At 40.2% G+C, this 25,438-nt stretch overlaps 1 protein-coding gene across 1 annotated transcript; it reads right to left on the reverse strand.

The window, feature by feature from the left end:
* Positions 1–5,879: 5,879 nt before the first annotated feature.
* Positions 5,880–17,547, reverse strand: LOC123519652 (tetranectin-like). The gene is made up of 5 exons (XM_045281124.1): positions 17,070–17,547; positions 10,528–10,785; positions 7,399–7,502; positions 6,903–7,035; positions 5,880–6,427 (listed from the first exon to the last, which is right to left on the reverse strand). Exons 1-5 carry the CDS (start codon positions 17,323–17,325, stop codon positions 6,258–6,260), a joined length of 921 nt encoding a protein of 306 aa, XP_045137059.1. The 5' UTR covers positions 17,326–17,547; the 3' UTR covers positions 5,880–6,257.
* Between the last annotated feature and the right edge of the window lie 7,891 nt (positions 17,548–25,438).

The following is a 25,438-nucleotide window of genomic DNA, read 5'->3' on the forward strand; positions in this document are numbered from 1 at the left end:
ATTTAATCGGTCTCCTTTGTATGATTCATCTCTATCTTCCTTTCCCTCTTCTATATCCATTTCTAATATTACATGGTCACTCTTTCCCAATGGGCACTTATATCATCGTTCATTTGTATACCCTTGTAAAAACCAGGTCCAATCTCGCCGGCTCGTCGTTTCCTCTGAATCTTGTGATTTCCTTTACTCTTTGGTCTATCATATTATCTATCATTAGATTCAGGAATCTTTCTCCCCAGGTTTCTTCCCCTATACCACTTTCAAAATTTTTCCAGTCAACCTCCTTACAGTTGAAATCTCCTTATTGTGTCACCTATCATGTCTTTATATTCTTGATTGGTCCATGAATGTGTTTTTGGTGGCATATATGTCCCAATGATTGTTAACTCTTTTTTATTAATATGCATCTTAATATACAGTACTTCTGCTTTTCCTTCCCCACACTCAACTTGGTTTACCACCATCTCCTTCCTTAACATCATCATGACTCCTCCTCCTCCTTTACCCATGCACACTGTCTCCCCTCCATATATTATACCTATTATCCATGTCTATTTCTCTTACCTCATTTAAGTTTGTTTAAGCCAGGCATACAATATCCGGTTCTTCTTTCTTTATGACTTATAATCTCTTAATTCTAATTTACTTGATAAGACCCCATCTATGTTCGTATACATCATTTTCAATTTCTTTCTCTTATCACTTTAGTTAAACTTGTTCCACTTTTTCCTCTTTCTTCTCCTTTATATACCATTTCCTTACCCTGTCTCCTAGAATTCTCCAAAAAAAAAAAAAAAAAAATTCCTTCTCTGACCTTTCATTATTTTTTTCCCTTGCTTCTGCCACCAGTTCGTTGTATCTTTTCCTTTCTTCCTCATTTCTATTTTCTTATATATATATATATATATATATATATATATATATATATATATATATATATATATATATATATATATATATATATATATATATATATATATATATATATATATATATATATATATATAGATAGATAGATAGATATATATATATATATATATATATATATATATATATATATATATATATATATATATATATATATATATATATATATATATATATATATATATATATATATATATATATATATATATATATATATATATATATATATATATATATATATATATATATATATATATATATATATATATATATATATATATATATATATATATATATATATATATATATATATATATATATATATATATATATATATATATATATATATATATATATATATATATATATATATATATATATATATATATATATATATATATATATATATATATATATATATATATATATATATATATATATATATCCTTGCAACCTTCTGTTTCTCTGAGTTTTGTTGCTCTATATAGTATTTCTTCTGTTGCTGCTTGTGATTTTAGTAGTATTTTAACTAGTCTCGTTTTTCCTTCTTGATATGGTCCCATTCTGTGGATTTTTTCAACCTCTTCCTCTAAGTTCTGTCAATCCTTGTCATTTAGATTCTTTAGTAGGTCTTTGACTGATTTCATTTCCTCTTTTTCCCTTCTTGGTCTATATTTTACATTTTTTTTTATTTCAGTCCAAATATGATTACATTCTTTTTCTTTTCTGCAATTTCCTTTATTAGATTTTCTTTTTTTCTTAAGGACTCCTATCATTTTCTTTGCCATATTCTCATCTCTTTCTTTTAACTGTTCCTGAATCATTTCACTGAAAATTATCCTTGTCTTTCTTATCCCTGGACTCTCCATGCTTGTACTTCTTTCTTAATCACGTCCTGTACTCTTCCCTCTTCTTTGTTTACTAGATATTTCAGATCCTCTTTTTCTTTCTCGGATTTACCGAGTCTTTCTTCCATCTGTTCCTTTTTCAGTGTGTGTGTGTGTGTGTGTGTGTGTGTGTGTGTTTGAGAGCAAGCATTTTTATGTATGTACTGTACGTATGATCTTTTTTTTTCTTATTGAAAAATCATATAGAACTGATGCACTTTTTTTTACCTTTGATGATCATCGTCATCATGTGCTATCCACTCTTACGTTGATGACACCACCTGCACTTTTCCGCATCTTTTCACAGACGACCAACCCTTCACCAAGTAAACAGGTCACGCAGGGAACACTCAAGACACCTCACTTCTCATCTCTCTCATTTTTCTGGTTAACATTGTTGAGTGCCTTGAAAGCTCGAATCATCTAACTATCAACTCGACACAAACCTTACAAGCAATTATCATATTATATATATATATATATATATATATATATATATATATATATATATATATATATATATATATATATATATATATATAACGTTTTTATATATTTAATTTTGTGATGCATTTTAATTATTAGTATTTTAAACTATTTTCTTCATAATAAAACTTACTTCTTCGTACGAATGAAAATATCATATTATATTTTTGTATTCAAAATGTTGTTAATGTGTGGTATTTCTCTCCGGGAATGCCATAAAGGTTGGAATAAACGGTGAAGTGGATACTATAAAGAGTAGATTCAGAAGACGTAAGTATGAAGGTACCAGCTGAGGTGCAGCACACCATATGAGGCAACTATGCCACTACAAATACAAATTTGTAATGCAGATTTAGGAAAAAAATAATGTTTGATCCTCTATACTCCCACAAATGAAATCACTTTCCGATACTGATACTGTGTGGCTAAAAATATGCATACATACTTCAATCGCATAAAGAATTAACTTACAAATAAAAGGAAAAAAAATGCTCGGGTTTAAACTTTCATAGTAGATGAAAGATTGAGAGATATAGATAATATTTCTAAGTCAGAAGTAATCTTACTTAGTGCACCAAAATGAACCTCTGATTGAACAGATCGCTCTGTGAAATGTGTTCTGTGACAATGGTGTATCCACTAATGATGAAGAGCACGTGACGCAGAGCAACCTATGAATATTAACAAAGTGTTATTTTACTTCTTAGGCATTTTATATGTGAGAATGTATATTATTTTATTTTGCTGTTGTTTGGGGAAGGAATGGCTGCCTCTGATTAGATAAATGTATGTGATGATATTAAGTTGCCTTTTGCCATAACACACCTACAACCTAACCTGCCTTCAATTATTCATATTTTTACACTCAAGAATTTGTTCCAGACTTTTGGCTAACTCTTATTATCTTTATGGGAACTGGCAATCAAGTGAGCCATTTTTTTTATTATTTTTTGTTGCCCTTAACCCGCTTTCCCTCTGGCATGAAAAAAAAAAAAAAATACACTTACAGTATATAAACACACGAACGGATCTTGATTCAGATCTTGGAGGCTGCTTGTCACACAGTGCTTCACAGAAGAGATCGTCAGCATATTGTACACAAGACGTGAAGATTAATAATGCATCTATGCTTACTCAAGTATGTAAACCTTTGAGATTTTTTTTTTCAGCACACATACTTATCACATTTGTACTTCTCCAAATCTACAGTAGGTCATGCAACTCCTGATAGTGCGAGCATGACTTCAATACGTTAACATTTAGCCATACCCACAAGATGTATCTCAGACTCCAATACTTGAACTGATGTCGATCAACACTATCAGAAACACACACACACACACACACACACACACACACACACACACACACACACACACACACACACACACACACACACACACACACACACACACACACACACACACACACACACACACACACACACACAGAGAGAGAGAGAGAGAGAGAGAGAAATTCACAAAATAACGTGGTGATCCCACCCGTAGGTATAAATAACAAAAAGTCATCCCTATTCACCGTATGTCCAGTGTGTTGGAAAGCTGTCCTGCGAGAAGGCGAGACGTGGGAAAGACAGACAAGTCATCTAACTTTTTTCATAATGTCAGTTGTGACGTCAAGTTGTCACATTAGTTCTGCAGGTGTACTGCAACTACTACAGCTATTAGTGTTATCTGAGTTCAATTACTGACGGAAGCTGAATGTTGACCTTTCAAAGGCACTGGATTATATGTATACCGACATCCGAAAAAGTATTTATATCCTTCATGCACTATATATAATAATTGCTAGTTTTTTTCCTTTAAACATTATTCTTTGCTTTCCTTCAACTCTCTATTGCTAAACTCAGAGAAATTATGGAAACCAATCAAGGACTCAAAATATGTATTTGAACCATTTATTTATTTGTTATATATTTCATCAGAAAATGTACACCAAAAAAGGTATACTCTCTCTCTCTCTCTCTCTCTCTCTCTCTCTCTCTCTCTCTCTCTCTCTCTCTCTCTCTCTCTCTCTCTCTCTCTCTCTCTCTCTCTCTCTCTCTCTCTCTCTCTCTCTCTCTCTCTCTCTCTCTCTCTCTCTCTCTCTCTCTCTCTCTCTCTCTCTCTCTCTCTCTCTCTCTCTCTCTCTCTCTCTCTCTCTCTCTCTCTCTCTCTCTCTCTCTCTCTCTCTCTCTCTCTCTCTCTCTCTCTCTCTCTCTCTCTCTCTCTCTCTCTCTCTCTCTCTCTCTCTCTCTCTCTCTCTCTCTCTCTCTCTCTCTCTCTCTCTCTCTCTCTCTCTCTCTCTCTCTCTCTCTCTCTCTCTCTCTCTCTCTCTCTCTCTCTCTCTCTCTCTCTCTCTCTCTCTCTCTCTCTCTCTCTCTCTCTCTCTCTCTCTCTCTCTCTCTCTCTCTCTCTCTCTCTCTCTCTCTCTCTCTCTCTCTCTCTCTCTCTCTCTCTCTCTCTCTCTCTCTCTCTCTCTCTCTCTCTCTCTCTCTCTCTCTCTCTCTCTCTCTCTCTCTCTCTCTCTCTCTCTCTCTCTCTCTCTCTCTCTCTCTCTCTCTCTCTCTCTCTCTCTCTCTCTCTCTCTCTCTCTCTCTCTCTCTCTCTCTCTCTCTCTCTCTCTCTCTCTCTCTCTCTCTCTCTCTCTCTCTCTCTCTCTCTCTCTCTCTCTCTCTCTCTCTCTCTCTCTCTCTCTCTCTCTCTCTCTCTCTCTCTCTCTCTCTCTCTCTCTCTCTCTCTCTCTCTCTCTCTCTCTCTCCGCGTGACAAGAACAGGAGTCACGTCTTGGGGCCAAGTGCCGGTGCTCTTCAGGTATGTGAAATTACAATCCGAGGTTTCTGAGGCTGAAAGCATGACGTCTCTACATGTAACTGACGAATAGCAATGCACTGTAAATATAGTCCACGTGGAGTCGGACTTGGCTATCGCGTTATTTAACAAGTTGACGAGTACATAGCCCAGTTATCATGTTAGTGTTGGTGTAATGCTTTACATGTTTAATGAGCTTACCTACGTTGATAATGAGGTAATTTATTTGTCATGTCTACGCCTCATCTCTCTTCCCCCTTCTAAATATCACCAATTCTATGCATATATGTTCTGTTCTAAGTAGGTCTATTAGAATAATTTTATTATTATTATCATCATTATTACTATTACTATTATTATTATTATTATTATTATCATTATTATTATTATTATCATTATTGTTGTTATTATTATCATTATCGTTATTATTATTATTATTATTATTATTATTATTATTATTATTATTATTATTATTATTATTATTATTATTATTACTATTATTATCATTATCATTATCATAATCATTATTATCATTATTGTTATAATAATAGTAGTAGTAGTAGTAGTAGTAGTAGTAGTAGTAGTAGTAGTAGTAGTAGTAGTAGTAGTAGTAGTAGTAGTAGTAGTAGTAGTAGTAGTAGTAGTAGTAGTAGTAGTAGTAGTAGTAGTAGCAGTAGTAATAGTTGCTGTAGCAGTAGTAGTATTAAGAGTAGTAGGGACAATAGTAGTAACGGTACTAGTACAACTTAATGCAAACACGAAACACAGGTTATTTTTTGCGTACAAGTTTTGATTATGACTACCATTGTTCAGAACTGGCTGGTTTTCAAGACATTTGTATTTTTAGCGTTTTTAACAAGATATCATTATTAAGATATCATTATTAAGAGTAAATAAGATGATAAAGGTATTCATCTCTAATTGGCTCTATGTAGACCAAATGATCTCTGCATTGCATTTAGTAAAGTACGGTATACAAGTTGGTTATTTGTCACTGTATCACTGAAAATTATAAGTATTTAACCAGTGATGTGGCAGTAGGTCAAATTGTGTTTCCCTACCTTCCACTCTACACAGGAGGTCTCAAGCCATCATTTTGTCCTGTTATTAGCATTACATATTTCATCCTTTATCTCGGACGAGTTTACTATGTATGAATGTATTCAACAAAAAATTCGCACAGGTATCCATGAGCAGCCGAGCCACAGGAAAAGTCGTTCCATGAGCCCCAAGATATGAGCACAACACAGTCTTCACCATCCGTGCCATAGTCATCTGGTTGGCCACTTTGGAAGTTTTTGTAGGCGAGAGGCAATCCTGTAGGAAGATAATGTTAATGACCTATGTGTAAACACAGCATAACAAAACAGTTACTATGAAAAGCATGAAAAAATTAAACCCATCACAACTACCAGATAGAGTATATAGCTGTTGAATGATAAAACTAGCGGGAAAAGATATCCAAGAGCAAAACACGATTCTTGTAAACAATGACTGGAGCCTCGGTTCATCACTGTTTACTCATAGTATAGTCATTCCTGCAGCATGGCCTTGGCAGTCGCCTCAGGCCTTCAATACGAGCATTGATTGACCACAAAACGCGTGCCTACCAGACAAATTGTATCTATATCTTCCCAAAAATGATGCAAGATCATGGCAGATGAAGCTTCTCGTCTCCTTTTACCGGCATTCCTTCGACTCTTGGTACGAGCTTCCATCACCTCCTGCGTATCAGGAAGTACATGCATAAATGTGTGTGTCAGGGTTAAGGATTGCATGCGTGACCACATACCTGTGTTACTATCAACCCACTGATCTTCTTTGTCCCTGTCTTCCGCTCCAATCCAATATGAATAAGGTTCATAAAGGGATCTGGAAGCCTCTGTAGTGACCAGCGAGACGAGCTCCAAGTTCTCCTCTGAATTCTGCCAGAAAAAACTCTCATCGGTGTTCCATTCACTACATGGAAGTGTTGCTGTGGCGGGGTGTTGCTGTGGTACTCTTAGTAGTGGTGGGTAATGTATGACTTTCATAGTTTATTTTTGTTACTGTGATATTTATAATGCATGGCAAGAAGCATAGGAACTAATTACTCTGACGGTACGAGACAAAGTCGATCGTGTATCACCAACGCCACATTCCACTCACCTTTCATACCTATATAATCTCTCTCTCTCTCTCTCTCTCTCTCTCTCTCTCTCTCTCTCTCTCTCTCTCTCTCTCTCTCTCTCTCGTGGGTGAGTGAGTGTTTGCGTGTGTCCATACTACGAAGTCGATGAAATATTTACCTGAGGAACAGCAATGCGGCCTCCCTTATGCTCACAAGCTTCCATGGCCTCCTTCTGCGGAAGGGATTCTGTATATGCCCGGAATATCTTCATCGTTTTTGTGCCTGTAAAGAAACTATATAATAAATACACACACGCACACACACACATAGCGCGTAGTGTAGTGGTTAGCAAGCTCGACTCACAAATGAGAGGGTCCGGGTTCAAGTCCCGGAAAGTGGCGAGGCAAATGGGCAAGCCTCTTAATGTGTAGTCCCTGTTCACCTAGCAGTAAATAGGTACGGGATACAACTCGAGGGGTTGTGGCCTCGCTTTCCCGGTGTGTGTAGTGTGTTTTGTAGTCTCAGTCCTACCCAAAGATCGGTCATGAGCTCTGAGGTCGCTCTGTAATGGGGAAGACTGGCTGGGTGACCAGCAGACAACCGTGGTGAATTACACACACACACACACACACACACACACACACACACATGCACACAGACATGCACATTTACACACGTACACGCACAGACGTACGAAGTCTAATAGCACTAGTACAAGGGGTGGTGGGCGCTGTGAACTTTCCATTAAAGCTAGTTGCGATATCGCTGAACGTTTCCCCGTGGGATCGGACAGACGTTCACGTGTAGGTTGAAATCCCACCACATACCGTTTTGAAGCTATACCATTTGCCGAGTGGTTTAAATTTACCTACATGTCACAATGATATCCAGGTTCTAGGTAGTTGCACCAAAGATGCGCTTGGGTGGTGATATGGGCCCTAATATGGGATTACCATATTACCCTTATATGAGATTACCAGACATTAGCAATTTTCCGATGTCGCTGCACCATGAATTTCGAAGTCGCAAAGTAGGAAGTCGGTAATGTCTTCAAAATGTCGCACTAAACAAAGTCACATCGCCAATTTTTGGTGATTTGGAACAAGAACAAAGACGGTATATATATATATATATATATATATATATATATATATATATATATATATATATATATATATATATATATATATGTATATATATCAAGGTACTGCAGCAGCTGGAGAAAGTGAGCCAGGAGGACACGAAGAAGGAGGAGGAGGATGACCGGTAGATTTTAGTTTAGGCTGTGTTAATGACGAAAATAAAAGAAAATAAATATATTTCCCTGCCTTAAAAAAATGTTTCTATTATTGTGTGGGATAGCTACATTGCGATCAAGTATACGTGGTATACCTTCATTACGGTCAAATGTAAGAATATAAGAAAATAGAAGAAAGGCGACAGAAAGAATAGAAGAGAAGAAAGATGAAGGAAAGATAACGGGTCAGGTCACCGGGTGGCAGCGGGTTCAGAGAGGGTCAAATACCAAGGGAGTGTGACCTTTTAATGAGCCAGGCCAGGTGTCTCGGGTAAACATCTTGGGACAGGATAAATAGTTAGTCGTGTTGTCATAGTCACTTACATGTTGTTACCGTCTACACGTGGAGGTCAAAACACGCCCCCCCCCCCTGAGGTATCTGGGGTTAATTTGGAGCGTGTAAGGTGGCGAGGAGGAAAACTTAGAGAGGAATGGAAGCAGAAAGAGGCGAGAAAGGAATCAGAGAGTTCCTGGGCGGCCTGTACGGAGTGGGGGAGAGGGGGAGATGAGATGGGCGTACATCGTATAAAACTACTGTAAATGGGACTACACGTTGCAATGCAGTGTTTGAGATCAATTAGAACGGAAGAGGAATAAGGATAGGTTTTTGAGGTATTATTTAGTATATATACATGTAATATATGTGTGTAGTGATTGGATAAATATGACGCCGATGCATAATATATGTTGCTTATTAGGAGTACGTAAGTTGCATATGATATACCTTGTTGAAAAAGTTACGTATTGCAGTTGCGTTATTTTGATAGTGTAATTGCATTATACTGATATAGTGTGCGACGTTGAAGTAATCCAGTGACACATGAAGGAACAGAAGAAGTTATAATAATTTATTTGAGATTTATTGATGGACAGGTTACATTGACTAGCTATTGAAAATTATAGAGCATATAGATGACGAGAGGAAGTTGTAATTACTGCATATGATATTCATTGATATATAAAGTACAGTGTTCTTATATTTTAATAACGTTATGAGGATACAGTGGAAGACGTTGGGATAAAATTTATTATTGGGAAACGTTGAAGTAATTCTGATGTGAGAGTATATGCATGTAAAGAGAAAGTTAGAATTTTTCCACATAAGACAACTATTTTCAGTGGTGAGTTTCGTTGCTGTATTCGTCTATGAAGTTGAAGTGATTCCTGTGTATGGTTAATGGTTAAAAGAGGCAACTGTATAATGGTTTGTAGCGGGAAACCCGACAAAAAGAAATGGTGCTTGTATATTTCCGGCGACGTATCGAACATCTCATGTACGGATATTACTTTTGTTAATCTCCCCAGAGTGTAATAAGCAGTAGCCAGAGAAACTGTGTAAACATTGTGCAGCAGCTCGGACCACGACAATTGTACTAATGTTTACTTTGTAGTTAAACGGAATCGCACTAGGAAAAATCGTTCAGTCGCAATCTCGCACATGAGCGAGCAAAAATAGAGTCGCAAAGTGGCAGTCGCACCAGATCTGGAAGTAAAATCAAAGTCGCACCTGGAAAATATAGAGCTGCGCCCAGCTTACACACACACACACACACACACACACACACATTTTTGTGAACAAAATATGCTGACCACTTTACTTCCTGCATGTGTGTGTGTGTGTGTGTGTGTGTGTGTGTGTGTGTGTGTGTGTGTGTGTGTGTGTGTGTGTGTGTGTGTGTGTGTGTGTGTGTGTGTGTGTGTGTGTGTGTGTGTGTGTGTGTGTGTGTGTGTGTGTGTGTGTGTGTGTGTGTGTGTACGAGTATGTATGTGTGTGTGTGTGTGTGTGTGTGTGTGTGTGTGTGTGTGTGTGTGTCTGTGTGTGTGTGTATATGTAGTGTATGTGCGCGTATGTGTGTGTGTGTGTGTGTGTGTGTGTGTGTGTGTACGCGCGCGCGCGTTTGTATGCGTTTTCTTATTAGTTCACAGTGTAATTAATGTACAGAGCTCAACACTGGGATGCACTATATATGTACACCTGGCACTGTTAACTAACCACTGCTACACACCCACCTTCTAAACGGTCTGGCGCTTTTTCCCTCGCTGCCTTCAACTCGACTGTTATGTTTGCTTTTGTTTCCGTCATCTCTTCTAGTGCTGAGTTTTTTAAGGAAACCAGATCTGTTTCTGATTGTATTTTCTTCTCGGTAATCTCATCAAGTGCTTCTTCCTTCTTCTCTTTTAGCATCTTTAATGCAGTTTCCAAACTGCGGCGTAGCTCTTCTCTTGCGTCTTCTTGTCGTGCAACAAACGCTGCTATTGCTAATTCGTCTGCAATAAAGAAAATGTAACATTAATTAATGTGGAAAATCAGTCAAAACTGCTTCAAAGAACATGTTCTGGTAGAAAGAAATTAGTTGAGGCTATCATGAAGAGCACGTGACTTTGTGTGTGTGTGTGTGTGTGTGTGTGTGTGTGTGTGTGTGTGTGTGTGTGTGTGTGTGTGTGTGTGTGTGTGTGTAATAATAATAATAATAATAATAATAATAATAATAATAATAATAATAATAATACGGTTTATTAGTAATTGCAGTACATACATGCTGAAAATGTACATATGGGGATTGAGGGAGACATGATTAGAACCTTAACTTAGCTGTTTATGGTTGTTTATGGTTCTCACCATGGGGGGGGGTGACATTATTACATGAAGATGTACATGGGGATTGAGGGAGATTCAAGATGAGAACCTAATTTAGCTATTTATGAGTCGCACCATGGAAGGGATAGATAGCACTATGATGATAACGGTCAGTTTTGGGGGCCTTGAGTGGCATGACCACGTTAGTGTGTCGTGTGGCATGGATTGGCTGGGGCGCGTCAGGGGGAAGAGATGCCGTAGCCGAGAGTGGCGCAGCAGGCCTCTACCCATCTTGACGAGGGCCGCTTGGTGTCTGGTTGCCAGTGCGGGGAGATCGAGGGTAGATAGGGCGTGATCATAGTCAGTGTAGGCAGGGCAAAATATGATTCTGCAGGCCCTTTTTTTTGGACATTTTCCAGTTGTTGCTGTTGAGCGCAGGTGAGGGAGGAAGACCACACAGGTGAGGCATACATACTGTAAGTTTGGGCAGGATGAAGGTGATGTATATCCCCTTTAACTCATCAGCTGGTGTGCCCAGTGTGTGTGTGTGTGTGTGTGTGTGTGTGTGTGTGTGTTTATGTGAAAGGGAAAACTGGTCAAGGGCAACAGAAAATTTAAAAAATAGAAAACACGTAATTGCCAGTTCGCTTGCAGGTCAAAGAGTCAGCCGAAAGAAAGGAGCAAATGTGCTGAACCCTCCCTCTTAAAGGAAGTCAAGTCGTAGGAAGATGGAAGCATACAAACAGGCAGGAAGGAGGGGAGGCATACAGTTAGCAAGATCAGTAGAATAGTTAGTATGAAAACAGCGGTACAAAATAACAACAGATGCAATATTCCGGTGGTGAGAAAGAGGCTGAAGACATTATGCGAAAGGAGGGGAGTTAAGGAGACGAAAAGCTTCAATTTAACTGTGTGAGTGGAAGCTCCCCATACATGCAATGAGTACCCATATAAGGACGGAGAAGGCACTTGTACAGAGTTAACAGCTGGACGGGAGAGAAAAACTGGCGGAGACGCCTCAGAGCGCCTAACTTCATAGAAGTTGTCTTAGCAAGAGATGAGATATAAAGCTTCCAGTTTAGATTATGAGTAAAAGACAAATCGAGGATGTTTGTGTGTGTGTGTGTGTGTGTGTGTGTGTGTGTGTGTGTGTGTGTTACGTGTGTGTGTGTGTGTGTAATAATAATAATAATGATAATAATATACGGTTTATTAATTTGGCAATGTAAAAAAAATTACACTGAAAATGTATAGGGGGGGGTGACAGTAAAACAATGAACTGAAATGCTTAACCTAACTATGGATCTAACTTAACCTAGAATTCACTTATTAATTTACTTATTTATTTAAGGCTCGCACAATAGTGGGCACCGCGCTAAGTCGGCACCCACCGATCAGTGTGCGGTGTGTGTGTGTGTGTGTGTGTGTGTGTGTGTGTGTGTGTGTGTGTGTGTGTGTGTGTGTGTGTGTGTGTGTGTGTGTGTGTGTGTGTGTGTGTGTGTGTGTGTGTGTGTGTGTGTGTGTGTGTGTGTGTGTGTGTGTGTGTGTGAGGGGGTGGGTGGGAAGGTGGTTAGGTGGGTTTGGATGAGTAAGGAGGTGTGGGTGTGAACTTGTACAACAGTAGTGGCTTTTCCTCTTATGTTTTTGTTTTGCGCTTTGTGTATCACAGCACCAGGGATTTTGTGATGAATTGTTCAGGCAACGCTGAGCATGAGAAGCGGTCATTTACTTCATCATACTTTACATATTTAGGAAGAAGTTGTACAAGTATTTAGTAACAAGAATGCATCACTCGGAATTATCTTTCGCTCGGTAAAACACTTTCATACAGTAATTTTCGTAAAGTCTGCAATTTTCAAATGAAGAATAGATAAGTTAGGAGCAAAACAAAGCAAGGAGAGGTACAGTGAGTGGTCAGCCCTACACGCTGTATTGCCTATAGGAAGCGTACTTGTCTTCTCCACCTATCATACTCATCCATTGATTAATTTAATCTTCTTTAAAGCTTCATTCATAATCATCTATTTGCAGGGAAACTGCATCTTAACCTGGTTTTATCCAAGATTAGATCTAAAATTCAATAATATTCCTATTATTCCCATAAACTTTGGGCCGCCATGGTACAGTGGAACCTTGCGCGCTTTGAGGTCCGAGGGATCTCCAAGCCCACGGGTTCGAATCCTGTCCACGGTCCAAGTGTAGGTTGGGCTTCCTCACTTGGGGCAACGGTTTCCTAGCGGGTGGGCTTTCAGATAGGAGGTACCCCAAAAAGTATCCCCTTTAGGCCATAAATTCCCGTGAAAAGCCCACATGGTATAAATAAACAAAATTAAATAAAATTAAAATAAAAAATTAAATCATTGATGTATAGCAACAATATATAAGAAAAAATTAAGAGACCCTGATATATACAATCATATTATCAGTTATGGGGGTGCAAATATCTTTTTATCAAATATATATTCATTCATAACAAGATTTTCATCATGAGTTGACAGACGTGGTCTGTTTCTACTTTTTTTTCTTTTTATATAGGAGTGGAAAACTCGCTAGGGGCAACAAAAAGAAATAAAAGGATCTATTTAATTGCCAGTCTCTCTGCAAATCAGGGAGAGTTAACCAAAAGGAAAGGATAAATATCTTGAAGCCTCTCTCTCAAATGAGGTCATCATCACAAAATAGAAATACAGAAGCAGACTTGGGATTTCCAGAGTATTTTTTTTTTTTTTCATGTAGGAGAGAAGGCCAGCCAAGGGCAACACTTTGTTAAAAAAGAAAGGCCCACTTGAGTGTTGGTTATCTAAAAGATAAGAAGGGTTAGCCAAAATTAAAGAGCAAATGACTTGATACCTCCCTCTTAAAAAAAAAAAAAATTCAAGTCGTAGGAAGACGGAAATACAAAAGCAGGCAGGGAGTTCCAGAGTTTACCAGTGAAAGGTATGAATGATTGAGAGTACTGGTTAACTATTACGTTAGGGAGTTGGGCAGAATAGAGATGAGTGAAAGAAGAAAGCCTTGTGGAGCGAGACCACAGGAAGAGGGAGGTGGGGGGCATGCAGTTAGCAAGATAAATAGAACAGTTAGCATGAAAAGAGCGATAAAAGATAGAAAGAGGTGCAACATTTCGTCGGTGAGAAAGAGGCTGAAGACAGTCAGAGAAGGGGAGTTAATGAAACGAAAAGCCTTTGATTCCACCCTATCTAATAAAACTGTGTGAGTGGATCCCCCAACCCCTCCCCCACAAACATGCGAAGAGTACTCAATATTGGGGCGGATAAGGCCCTTGTAAAGAGTAAGCAGTTGAAGGGGCGATAGAAACCAGAGAAAGCTATGATGATTGACATTAGAGAGATGGACAGAATAGGGGTTAGAGGAAGAATCATTGCGCAGAGAAGCTGCGGGAGCGGTGTTAAAAACTGGCAGAGACACCTCAGAACACCTAACATCAAAGAAATGTTTCAACAAGGGGTGAGATGTGAAGATTCTAATTAAGATTAGGAGTAAAGGTCAAACCGATGATATTCATTGTAAAAGAGAGGGACAGTTGACTGTCACTGAAGAAGAGGGAATAATTATCTGGAAGGTTATGTGTTTTTAAGGCATTGAACACTACTAAATATTCTCTGCCCCAATCAGAAATCTTTGAAAGATCAGAAGTCAAGAGTTCTGTGACGCCCCTGCAAGATCTGTTTACTTCCTAAAGGCTTGGTCGTCTACGAAAGACGTGGAAAAGTGTAGGATGTTATCATCAGCGTAAGAGTGGATAGGGTAAGAAGTTTGGTTTAGATCATTGATGGATGATAAGAAGAGACTGGAGTGACAGGGCAAAACCCTGAGGAATTCAACGTACTGTTAATAGATTTAGGAGACGAATAGCGGCCGTCTATCACGGCAGCAGTAGAACTATCGGAGAAAAAAACTTGAGATGAAATTGCAGAGAGAAGGATAAAAGCCGTAGGAGGTTATTTTGGAGATCAAAGCTTTGTGCCAGATTTTATCAAAAGCTTTTGATATCTAAGGCAGCAACAAACGTTTCACCAAAATCTCTAAAAGAGGATGACCAAGACTCAATACGGAAAGACAGATTACCAGTAGAACGACATCGACGGAAGCCAAACTGGCGATCAGATAGATTGTGAAGTGAGTGAGTGACAGATGTTTAAGAATCTTCCTTTCTTTTTGTTTATGCAAGAGGGAGAAACGGCGAAGGGCAACAAAAACTGTTAGAAATAAAGGCCCATTGAGGTGCCGGTCCCCAAGCAAGTGCAATGGATAATTAAAAAAAAAAAAGGAAATTCCTATGATGATGATGATAGGAGACATCAACACTTTTTTTTATTTTATTTATTTAGTTTTCTATATTTTGCGTAAAAAATGTATGAGTAGGTAGATGCATGTAGTGTTGTGTGAAGGAAGAGACTTGCCTTTAGAGGGCAGGCTGTGACTGCCCCCTTGTATTATGAGACAAAAGGAAACGTTCAGTGAGGTCACAGCTGGCTTTAATGAGAGGTTAACAGCATCCCCTGAACCAGTGCTATTAGACCTCACTGGGAGTAATTATCGTTTCAGCAGGTGTCTACTGCCTTCTCCAATAAAATATCCTATTGAAGATAGATTCACGAACTTTAGAAAAGCAAGAGGTTAAAGCTATAAGGTGGTGGTTTGAGAGATTAGAATGGTCACTTTTTTTTTTTAGGAGCAGGCTGAATGTAGGAAAAGAAAATTAAGTTTAGCAGAGAGGAGGCGGTGTTCTACAGATTGAGAGTTAGATTCAAGACCGTGAATGTTGCAGAAGTTAATGAAGATAAATTGAGGAAGGTGTCAAGGCATTTATGGTCAATACCAAGAAAGTAGTTCTACCTAGGGACATTTATGGTCTTGCATACACAGAAGGGATTGCTAGGCTGGTGTTGGAGTCGCCATTTTCAAGATTTTTGTGAAGGGTGTGTGTAATTCACTGTTTGATCTGCTGCAGTCTCTGACGAGACAGCCAGACGTTACCCTACGGAACGAGCTCAGAGCTCATTGTTTCCGATCTTCGGATAGGCCTGAGACCAGGCACACACCGCACACCGGGACAACAAGGTCACAACTCCTCGATTTACATCCCGTACCTACTCACTGCTAGGTGAACAGGGGTTACACGTCAAAGGAGACACACCCAAATATCTCCACCCGGCCGGGGAATCGAACCCCGGTCATCTGGCTTGTGAAGCCAGCGCTCTAACCACTGAGCTACCGGGCCGTGTGTGTGTGTGTGTGTGTGTGTGTGTGTGTGTGTGTGTGTGTGTGTAGTAAGTGCATGTAGTTTTGTGTGAAGGAGGAGAGCAGTCTTTAGAGGGCAGGTGGCGACTGCCCCTTGAGTTGTGAGACAAAGGGAGACGTTCAGCGAGGTCACAGCCAGCTTTGATGGTGAGCTCACAGCACCCACTGAACTGGTCTTTAAAACCAGAACTAGGGCTAATAGATCTAGCTGGGAGTAAATTAGCGTTTTGGAGAAGTGTCTGTTACCTCCTCCTTTAGATATTGATATATTTGCTATAAATAATAAATGTTGCAATACTTCTTCAAAAGCCTGAAGGGAAACCGACAGAGGCACAGCGTAGTAAGTTTCAATTACAAGAAACATACACAGTGCGAGCCAATCTCTTCAAGTCCTGTGCTGCTTCGCTGTGCTTTGTTGCTAACTTTTCATAGGGAAGTATTTTTGGATAATTTCAACGTGTGTTAATAGCTTCTCAGACCAACGGAACACTTTTTACTTCTTATCTGTTTATCCCTCACATTCCCGCTTCATTCTAATCTCAGAGTTAGGTATTACTCAATAGAGAAAGATGTGGGTGTCATGGTGCAACTCTATTCTACATTTAGAGAAGTCAGTGAACGATAAGTAGACAAATAAGAATTATGTAATGATGAGTCCTGCAACACATTTCATTCTGGCAATTACTAACAGAAACAAAAGGAGACTCACCCGGAGAGCAATTGGTAGAAGACTGATTGAGCATCCTGAGCAACGTCATCTGATTAACCATCACTGACTGGATTAATTCTGCGGATGGCGGGGTGTGGCTGGAGAGTTGGTCGTTGTTTATGGGCTCCTGGGTCACAGAGCTGCGGCAGGGACCCACTAGCACGGCCACCACCCCGCCCAGAAGCAGTACCGAGGCTTGAGGAAGTGTGGCTCTCATCGTGTTCACTTCTTGAGTGCCAGCTGAAGACTGGCGCATGCTTGATGCTAATATAATACTTTGGGTTTGAGAGGCTGTGTTGTGAAGATATCAGGACTTAGTTGTGACGTCACGATACATCTCAAGGCTCCACCCATTTGTATCCTTTCTATCACTGAGAGATGATGTTACCGTGTCGGCTACCACCAGCTGACTGTCAATCTTCTGTTTCCTTTTATGGAGTGTAAGCAAACGCCTGTGGTGATAGCTGGGGGATCAGAGCTTGTCATTGCCTTATACGTGACATTATAACATAGAGAACACACATTTATATCAAACTTAATTTGTTCCCTTTTGTTTGTGCAAATCATTTATTTATTTTTCCTCTGATACCGTTGTAAATGTATTCTACTCCTTTTATATTCAAAAATTTTATGAAGTGAAGTTATTTCCAAGGAAGCTTCATATGAAGAATAGGTGACATAATGGGTGCACAAATTATGGAAACAAATTACTCGGCACTCGTATATTTTTCGTATTAGTATAAAGAACATGCCCTCCTTTACGAGCGGGGAGCTGAGTGTGTGACGTCACGACGACGTCTTTATTGAGATCTTCATGCGTCAGGCAACTGGCTATTATAATGACGAAAGTTACAGGAATGTCGTGATCCGAGCTGTTGCACGACGTTGCACAAATTGTCTAGCTACTGGCTATAAATAGTCAAAGGTTTTTTCTATCTTTAATTAACAAAACTAATATCTATACATAAGGTGTTCGATACGGCGCCGACAAGTAACAATCACAACTCTTTCTGTTGCCTTCTCCACTGCAATTATTACAATTTCTCTTACAAACATCCTTAAGAATTGCATTAATCTCGTAAATATTCTCGCATCAAAACGGATTTCACTTCAAACATCATCCACTATATCTTCATAACGTATTACAACATCTGAACACGGTGCTTTATTTCTCCGTAAATCTCATACGTAGTACGTACAATATTACCCCTTTTTCCCAGCTACCCGTATATAAGGATGACCTTTACTTGGTACATGAATGCAAGCAACCACATGACGTACCACCAAATATATTACCATACACATATAATTACCAGACTCCGTTCAACAAAATGACAACGTAACACCACCGAAATATAATGACAAATATTGATATCTCCACACAAGTGACTTCCCTCAAGTAATCTCTTTCTCTTGGTACCCATACATGGAACCACGTTAACTTCGTACACAATTACACACTAGTAAATATGTTATGTAACTTATTCGTCAGAGCAACACACATGCACATACGTAGGTAGCCGTATACAAATTCCCTTACTCATAGATGAAAACGCAAGTATATAACGACGTCATTATGAACCAAAGTACAACCACATAAACCATAATAAACTAATACCACATAATACCTAAACCTCCTATCATGTTTCTTCCTCCATTCTAATTTACCTCAAAAGACTGCATTGCAACTTATAAGCTCCACTTACTGGTTATATATGAAGTACAAAACGCCGCCCTCAGCTATGCAGCCGAGGGTGGCCCGCTTAGAGCCGCGGTTGTCCTCTCTGCTTCCTCTCTCTCTCTCTCTCTCTCTGCCCCAAAACTCTACAATTTCCTTCAGGAACTTATGGGGCGTGTCTTGACCCACACAACACGCCCCTCAGAATGTACCATTCACCAATCAAGTACAAGCTCAAATGAACTCCACGTGTGGTACGAACAACATCCAAGACGACAACACTACCACCGGATGTTTACATGACCTTTGACCCTCCTGCCCTTCCTAATCTCTTTTATGGCTGGATACGGTTACACACCGCATACTGGCGAACTAGCATACTTCCATATATCTTTATTTCTTGTTTCTTATATTTTTCATATTTCACTTATGATGTGCGCATCTGACAAACATCCCCCCTCAGAATGCGCGTCCCGCGCATTCAATGTAGTGAAGGGTGGGTGGGTGGGCAGGGTGTGCATGCCTCCCGTAGGAAGGATGAGGGCTTGGGCGACCGCGCACCTGATAGCGGTACTTTCCCCCACCCATGAAGCATGTTAGCACCCGCCAGACCCCTGTCCTCTAGCCAGCATCCAAGAAAAAAAAAAAAAAAAAAAAATGTCGTGATCCGAGCTGTTGCACGACGTTGCACAAATTGTCTAGCTACTGGCTATAAATAGTCAAAGGTTTTTTCTATCTTTAATTAACAAAACTAATATCTATACATAAGGTGTTCGATACGGCGCCGACAAGTAACAATCACAACTCTTTCTGTTGCCTTCTCCACTGCAATTATTACAATTTCTCTTACAAACATCCTTAAGAATTGCATTAATCTCGTAAATATTCTCGCATCAAAACGGATTTCACTTCAACATCATCCACTATATCTTCATAACGTATTACAACATCTGAACACGGTGCTTTATTTCTCCGTAAATCTCATACGTAGTACGTACAATATTACCCCTTTTTCCCAGCTACCCGTATATAAGGATGACCTTTACTTGGTACATGAATGCAAGCAACCACATGACGTACCACCAAATATATTACCATACACATATAATTACCAGACTCCGTTCAACAAAATGACAACGTAACACCACCGAAATATAATGACAAATATTGATATCTCCACACAAGTTACGGCCCGCCCGTAACATGCATTACTACCATCGCCTCCTCTGCTTGTTACCTCGTTCGCCACCTCTCCGCCTCACCTTCCACGCCACCGTCTCGTGAACCTTCCACGCCACCGTCTCGTGAACCTTCCACGTCACCGTTTCATGAAGCCCGGCTACTGTCCCGAAGTTGGATTCACGCGGCCCCTTTCGACTCAACCGAAAGTGTTGAGCCAGCTCTTGGTTTTCTGGATTGGGAGTTGAGATCCAAGCCTCAACCAGTGAACACAACGCCTCTTGGTTCTGCCGTGGGATCAACCATCACCCAGCATTTCACCACTGCGACACCGCATAAGTATCACTTCCCTCGTCCGTGTTTTCCACATTGCCTCTATATAGGATTAGGATTATTGTTAGGTATTAAGTTGGGTTCTTTATTGTTGTATTTATTACTGTGTTATATGTATATGTGTATGTCATTTTCCTGTGTTTCATGTTATATATCTGTGTTTCATGTTTCTTGTTATATATGTGTCAATTTCATTATGGGTTATTAAAGTAGCTTTTAAAGTGACCCCTTTACATTTCCTCACCAGTTGAACCTGCAGTGTTTTTTTTATTGTTATTGTTCACCGGCTCTCCGATGCCAATCTTACCAGTTTAACCGGTGAACGTAACAATTGGCGACCGTGACAGGACCATTATAACCCATGTTCAGTGTTCCATTTTTCCAGTGACTTTTTTCTGTGATTGCTTGTGTTTCTGTGGTGTTGTGACTCTGATGTGTTTTTTTCTGTGACTTACTCTGCGTGTGGTTTAAATTTACCTTTGTGCGATCAAGTGGCTCCTTTTGGGTTAAACGTGCTTCGTGACTTTCATTGGTATCGCATAGCAGTGGTAGAGCAGGAAACCAGGTAGAAAGGCGTGTTCACCGATAGCACTTATCTCTATTTTTGCACATAGGCAGGTGTGTAATAAGTGTTATCCAAGTGTTGGGATCATCATATGTTCATGCGAACCCTCAATGCCCTCACTTCGCGGATCATTTTCTCGCTAGTTAGAATCGGCCATTTTAACTAGTCTCTCAGACTAATCCGCCTCCTTATCAATAACAAGTCTCAGTACAATTCGCTCCTCACTCTCAAGTCTCGTAACTAGAGTAATCCGGATCCCTCTTAATGCCGTAACTCTCTAGTTTACCCCTCATTAGTGATTGTACTCATAAGTGTTTACTTAAGTATAATCTAGGTAATTTCAAGGTTGCCTTTATTATCACTCTGCCAAGTTCCTCACTTAAGTAATTCGCTTATCATTTTTTTGTTGTGGTTTAACATCTATTTAATATGGCTTCCGCTCAGTTTAACGTTGAAGATTTTTGTGCCGACCCTTCTCTGGAACAACTTAAATATGCTAATATAAAGAAGGACCAATGGAAAGCCATCGCTAAACATTTTGATGTTCCCATCACGTCTCAGATGACTAAAGAGGTCATTAAGAATGTAGTTGTTGAACATCTAGTGCAAGAAGGTCAGTTGCTAGGAAATGCCATAGAAGAGTTAACTCCCATGTCAGCCTCTACGAGGACTATAATACACAGTCCCCAGGAAGAACAGGATAAGAGTAGGATAAGTCAATGGGAAATTGAGAAGCTTAAACTAGAATACCGGATGCATGAAAACAAATGCAACTACAGGCAGAAAAGAAGCAAAAGAAATGCAACTACAGGCAGAAAAGAAGCAAAAGAAATGCAATACAAAACAAAGCAACTACAGGCAGAAAAGAAAAGAGAGAGAATTTCAGTTACAACTTAGAAGGCAGGAGAAAGAGTTAGAAATTCAGGAGTTAGCCCTACGAAATGACGCTAAGTTTAGAGGGAAGAAATAGATATAAAGAAACAGTTAGCAAGCTTTAATCCTGCTACAGCTGCTCCGCTAGTTCCCCCTTTTGATGAATCTGATGTTGACGGGTCATTTCGCGCTTTTGAGAGCATTGCTAATAGGAATAAATGGCCCAAGGATCAGTGGGTGTCTCTCCTTGTCCCTAAGCTAGTAGGAAAAGCTTATAGGGTATACAACGGCCTTAGTGATGAGGTAGAATATGAAGAGATCAAAGGTAACATTCTAGACGCCTACTCTATCACTTCTGATGGATACAGACAGCAGTTTCGAAAGTATGTGAAACCAGAGTCTCACACCTATGTTGAATTCGCTAGTGAGAAACTAAGACAATTTAAGAAATGGTTAGCCGCCCTTAACATTACCACCTTTTCGGAGTTGCTCAATCTAATGGTCCTGGAAGAATGGAAGAACAAGTTACCATTTAATATTCTGAGGCATGTGGAAGAACGGGAGAGAGTGATCTTATGTCTGCCGCTAAAGTGGCTGATGCGTTTGCTTTGTTGATGGGATCCCTGGGTAGTAGAGGTCGTGGTTCACTGTCTAATGTTAGGTCCTCCTTTGGGGAAGGTTTTGGGGCGCGGGTGGTAAGCCAACCGGATTCTCGCCAAATGCATATAATTCCCCCTGGTGTACATACTGTAAGAAGCCAGGTCACACGATCCAGAAATGTAGACACCCAAATTGCAAGGGTTCTCAACGTCAATTTTCTTTTGTGGCCCCTAGACCTAACACATTTGAGAACAAGAAACCAGTGGCCCTAGCTAACCCTGTCAACTCTCCTCTAGAACTTTATGACTCGTACATGTATCAAGGTAAAGTGTCCCTGACTGATGGTAAAGACAAGGCAATAAATATCAAGGTTCTGCGTGATACAGGTGCTGCCCAATCCATCTTAAGGGAAGATGTCATCCCTAACATCAAACAGGCTTTCACTGGGAGAAGGTGATCCTTACAGGTCTCGAATCACAGCTCTCCTATCCCTTGGCTAATATTAGCTTACAGTGCCCGTTCATTTCAGGAGAGGTTGAGGTAGCCATTAAACCTGGTGAACTGCCAGTACCGGGGTACATCTTGTACTGGGTAATGATCTTGCGGGTAACTTGGCTGTTCCAAACTTAATTGTTCTTGATTCTCCCTTAACAGAAAGTCCCACTAAGACCCTGGACGAAACATCCCTCACTTCTTCCCAGTGTGTGCAGTCACCAGGTCTCAGTCCAAGTCCCCTGCCCTTTCATCACCTCCTCCACCAATGATTGCCTCTACTGACAACTTGTATAATGACATCATTTCAAAGGAGAATTTGATTAATGCTCAGGAACAGGATCTCACTTTGGCTAAGATCAGACATGTGGCCAGTGAGACAAAGGATATGTCTAAATTGCCTTGTTTTTATTATCAGGAAGGAGTCCTGATGCGTGCCTACAGACCTCCTGAACTGAAACAACTAGACACCTGGTCAGAAACACATCAAGTTGTCATCCCTTGTCTGTAAGACCAGCCATTATAGAACTAGCTCATGATGGATTGTCAGGTCATCTAGGCATCCAAAAACCTACAAGAAGGCTCTTCAACATTTTTTGGCCAGGAATGAAAAGGATGTGTCACACTATGTAAAAACATGTCATATATGTCAAGTTGTGGGTAAGCCTAACGAACGCCTTGTGCCAGCTCCTCTGACGCCTATTCCAGTTCAGACGGAGCCCTTCGAAAAGATCATACTAGACTGCGTAGGGCCCTTACCCAAAACCAAACGAGGGAATCAGTATTTGTTAACCCTCATGGATCCCACTACCAGGTACCCTGAAGCATTCCTCTTAAGAACATCACATCAAAGACCATTGTAAAACATCTAATACATTTTTCACCTCGGTAGGAATTCCAAAACAAATTCAGTCTGACAAGGGTAGCAATTTCACTAGCCATTTTTCCAACAGATAGTGAATGAGCTAAACATCGACCATGTTACCTCCTCGGCTTACCACCCCAATCCCAAGGCTGTCTGGAGCGGTTTCACCAAACATTAAAATCCATGATGAAGAAGTATTGCTTGGAGCATCAAGGAGACTGGGATGAAAGTATTTCTTTCCTTCTCTTCGCTTTAAGAGAATCTCCTCAAGATTCTTTAGGTTACTCCCTTTTGAATTACTCTATGGTAGACAGATCAGGGGGCCTCTCAAAATATTAAAGGATCAATGGTTTACTCAAAATACTCCTTCAAGCCCCAGTGTGTCTGACTACATCAGTAACCTTAAGAATAAAATCAGTGAAGTCAGATCTTTTGCTAAATCAAACTTCCTCAAATCTCAAACTAAAATGCAACAGAATTCTCTTCCCAAATCTGTCATGAGAAGTTTCAAACCAGGAGACAAGGTTTTACTTTTCTCCCCACTCCAGGCAATGCTCTTCACAGTAAGTTCATGGGACCTTATGTTGTGGCTCAAAACTAAGTCCATTAAATTATGTGGTCCACACTCCTGACCGTCGTAAGGATTCCCAACTTGTTCATATTAATCTAATGAAACCTTACCACTCCAGAGAACCAGAGGACGACTTGTCTCGCGCTGTACCTGTATGTCTGATAGGAAAGGAGTCTGGTCCTGTGCCCCCGAGGAAGAGTCCGACATCGAATTCCTCTTCTCGTCACCTAAAGGACGCCCCTCAAACAGCCAAATCATGTCCAACCTGGATGAGGTGTTTGTTTCCTTAACACCTTCACAACAGTCTGATCTTAAAAGTTATTGCTAGACTTTTCTGAAATCACAGGTGACCTTCCAGGAGTTTGTAATACTATCCAACATGACATAAGATTAACATCTACCGACATCAAGCCTATAAGACAACCAGCCTATCGCATTTCACCCATTAAAAGAGACTTGATGAAAAAGAGGTAGACTATCTGCTCTGTCATCACCTTGCAGAACCTAGTATATCTCCTTGGGCTTCTCCTGCCTGTTAACATCTAAGCCAGATGGTAGTAGTCGATTTTGCACCGACTACCGGAAATTAAATAAAGTGACGGTGCCAGACTCCTACCCATTGCCCTTGATAGAGGACCTTATAGATAGTATAGGAGTAGCCAAATTTGTAACCACTATAGACTTGCTTAAAGGTTACTACCAGATTCCCCTCTCGGACGAGGCCCAAATAATATCCGCCTTCATCACTCCCTTCGGACTATACCAATACACAGTGATGCCCTTTGGATTGTCTAATGCTCCCGCCACCTTCCAGAGGGCTATAAATTACATAACTCAGGACTTGGAGGGAACATCCGCGTATCTGGACGACCTGGTGGTGACTGCAGACGACTGGGCAACACATCTGACCCGTCTTCGGAGGCTGATGGGTCGGTTGCAGGAAGCCGGGCTTACCATCAACCTGGCCAAGTCCACCTTCGGGAGGTCTACGGTGGTCTACCTGGGACATGTGGTGGGGAACGGCAAGGTTCACCCCAAGAGAGCTAACGTTGAGGCCATCCTTGGCTTCCCTGTTCCTACCACCAGGAAAGCTCTCATGAGGTTCTTGGGGATGGCTGGGTTTACAGACGCTTCTGTAAAACTTCTCCACCCTGGCCGCCCCCTTGACGGACCTTCTCAGCACTTCCGTCCCCTTCCACTGGACCCCGGCCTG

This window comes from Portunus trituberculatus, chromosome 7 (assembly GCF_017591435.1).
Source record: "Portunus trituberculatus isolate SZX2019 chromosome 7, ASM1759143v1, whole genome shotgun sequence".
NCBI lineage: Eukaryota > Metazoa > Arthropoda > Malacostraca > Decapoda > Portunidae > Portunus > Portunus trituberculatus.